The sequence below is a fragment of the Tubulanus polymorphus genome, chromosome 9, assembly GCF_964204645.1.
Source record: "Tubulanus polymorphus chromosome 9, tnTubPoly1.2, whole genome shotgun sequence".
Classification (NCBI taxonomy): domain Eukaryota; kingdom Metazoa; phylum Nemertea; class Palaeonemertea; order Tubulaniformes; family Tubulanidae; genus Tubulanus; species Tubulanus polymorphus.
The window spans coordinates 1863050-1866236 of NC_134033.1; the positions used below are offsets into that span (position 1 = coordinate 1863050).

Sequence of the window (3187 nt, forward strand, 5' to 3'; positions counted from 1 at the left end):
AACAACGAATTAGAAAGTTGTAGCTTATAACGTGTTCTATGATTGTGGTGAGTTTCAAGTATTTGTATATATATTTTGTATATGGCCACCAGGGGCATTGCATAATACAATATCTTAGTATTTCTATATTATATTTGTACCAATACATAATTTGTTGCCACAATATATTGCAAAGTTGTAGCTCATGACATCGTTTATAATTGTGGTGAGTTTTAAGGAAATTGGTTTTTCTATATGGTCACCAGGGGGCGTTGAATAGTAGAATAACCTAGTATTTCCTTATTATATTGGTACCTAGGCATATTTTGTTACCATGATCAATTGCAAAGTTGTAGTTCATGATATGTTCTATGGTGAGTTACAAGGTTATTTGGTTTTGAATATGGTCACCAGGGGGCGTTGAATAGTAGAAAACTTAGTATTTCCATATTGAATTGGTAACGAGGCATATTTTGTTATCACAATCAATTACAAAATCGTAGCTGCTGACATGTTTTATGATTGTGGTGAGTTTCAAGGTCATTGGTTTTGTATATGGTCACCAGGGGGTGTTGAATATTGAATTTGTAAGATTGTTGAGCATTTGAAACCACTTCCCAAGTGGGCATGGTGTCCCTGGACCCCTAGTTACTGCTGCTTTAGTTCTTTGTTCCAATGGGATCCATTCGAATCCAGAAATTCCATCTTGTATTCTTATGCGGACAGAACTTTTTTAAGATCTAACTTTCTAAATTATCTCTGTTTTCTGAATTTCAAGAATGCGAAGAGACAGATGGAACCAAATACGATGTTGATTGTTCATGGGAGAGATGTTCAGATAAAGATGGCGCTGTTTCCAGGTGTACTTGCACCCGCGATGTACAACTAAAATACACCTGGCTTCATCGGATTTACCCTCTGCCAGAAGTCCCGCTTCCGGTATTCGCGCACTGTAAACTTTTGGGTAAGCAAAATACGCGGAAAATGTGGGAAGTGGATCCACACTTACCACCAGTGGAAACCTCTATTGCCACAGGCGACTGTGGAACCCTGCTGATGGTTTGATTCAAAGATCAAAGATCAAATTCTGAATGGTATTTCTTTTATAATGTCTTTTGAAGGTTGCCGCGGATTCGAAGGAGAATTCTTGAAGCCGTTCGAAACCTACAAAACAGACGGTGTTATGAAATGCCGGTGCATCGAAGGTTCCAATCCGTGGCTGCGAAACGCGCCCGCTACGCTGTACTATTTATCCTGCGACCCGAATCACCAATAATCACCCGACGCCAAATAAGTAATTGCCGCAAAAAAGGATATAGAAAAAATGTATAGATCAATAAAATCAATTCGACATTAAGTTAAACTCTTTAGAAAAAAAACGATGCAAAATAATCTACTTAAAAATTGGCTGAAATCTCTAGACGCAAAATGAATGAAAATTTGAAATGCAAAAATAAATCATTCGTTCAAATGAATCAGTCGTTAGATTTATTTCATAGAGTCTTCAGGACACCTGGACCCAGTTCCACAGTTATCGATGAGAATTTGATTCTAGGGTCAACGAACCAAAACCTGAAGCGAACTTCTCATATTATGTTAGTCTATTCAACAGATCTATCTCAACTATCGATTTCCCCTGTTTCTTTCACATGAACAGAATTATATACATAAAGACAAAACACCTACTCAAACTGCACAATAGTGACATCTGGTGGATCGTCACATACCTTCACCCTTCACCCAGCCCTGGCAGTGGTTGTCTCCACCAGTGATCTCCGTCGCTCTACGATCCTAGTACATCAGACACTAAGGTTCTTGGTGAACACATGCCACGAGTAGAAACCTGTTGAGCCCTGCTGATAATTTGATTAAATCACGAAAGAAAATGATTCTGAATACTATTTTTTCAATCATGTATTTTTAAGGATGTCGAGGATTCAAAAATGAATTCGTGGAGCCGTACGAAACCTACATAACAGACAGTGGTACGAAATGTCGGTGCATCGAAGGTTCCGATCCGTGGCTGGCAGACGCGCCCACACCGCTCGCCCGCACCGCTCGCCCGCACCGCTCGCCCGCACCGCTCGCCCGCACCGCTCGCCCACACCGCTCTCGCTCAGATTATATCATATAGCGCTAAAATCTCATGGTGACGCCGAAATTCGCTTTTTAGACTCCATATATATAAGCAATCCATATCACAACACCTCCAAATATACAATACTTTCATTCTTCTACTCGGAAATCGGTAAAGTTTCCACGAATAATCGATTCATTTAAGAGAAAAGTTCATTCAGATTTAATCGCAATGTAGAAGAAATCGAACACGGACGACCAACTATCTACTAGCACACCTGGCGGATCCTCGCCTGCCATACGTGGAATCCTCTATTGCCACAGTAGCACTGCGGCACAAAGGCAAATCATGTTTTATCTTCTAGAAGTGACTCAAATGATGCATTCGATACTTTCTGTGCATCATAACAATAAGGTTGTTTTAGAACAGAAAAAAAACTAATATAGCAGCAAAGCAGCTATATCGGGTTATCTATTTGAAAATAAAAGGAAAGGAAAATGTTTTATTTTCTAGAAGGGAATTAAAATGATGGATCAAATTAGTATAACATCATAACTATGAGGAGGTTTTATGACAGAAATGATAAATATGGTAGCAAAGCAGCTATATCCGATAATCTACTTGAAAACATGTACATGTCACATACCAGGAAATTTCTATTGTATCTGTTGTATAATCTAGAGGAGATTATTATTATTATTATTAATATATTTGAGTAAAGTAATTATCTTTTTGTGAAATGGAATCACATAATTTGATAAGTTCTGTTCTGGTCCTGGTTCGATGGTTTAAACCGACGATCAAAAATTCCATAATCGAGAACTGTCGATCCAGATGTCCTGAAGACCTTGAGAAATAAATTTGATAACAGAATATTTGAAAAAGATTATATTTTTTGAATAAATAAATTTATTCTGCATTCGAAATCGTATTCGTTTTATTTAGTCAATAGATCAATAGAATTATATTGAATTCATTTTAGGTATCGTTTTTCAAGAGGTTTTAAATAAATTTCGAATTGATTTTATTCGTCTCCGTATTTTTCTTTTTTTTACTTATTGGAGCCGGACGATTCTTGGTGCTCCGGGTCGCAGGATAAATAGTAGAGCGTTGCGGGCGCGTCTCGCAGCC

The 3187-nt window shown here is 38.0% G+C and overlaps 1 protein-coding gene across 1 annotated transcript; it reads left to right on the forward strand.

Moving 5' to 3' along the window:
- The first annotated feature begins 343 nt into the window (after positions 1-343).
- Positions 344-1356, forward strand: LOC141911199 (uncharacterized). The gene is made up of 3 exons (XM_074802180.1): positions 344-353; positions 758-943; positions 1101-1356. Exons 1-3 carry the CDS (start codon positions 344-346, stop codon positions 1253-1255), a joined length of 351 nt encoding a protein of 116 aa, XP_074658281.1. The 3' UTR covers positions 1256-1356.
- Positions 1357-3187: the final 1831 nt, after the last annotated feature.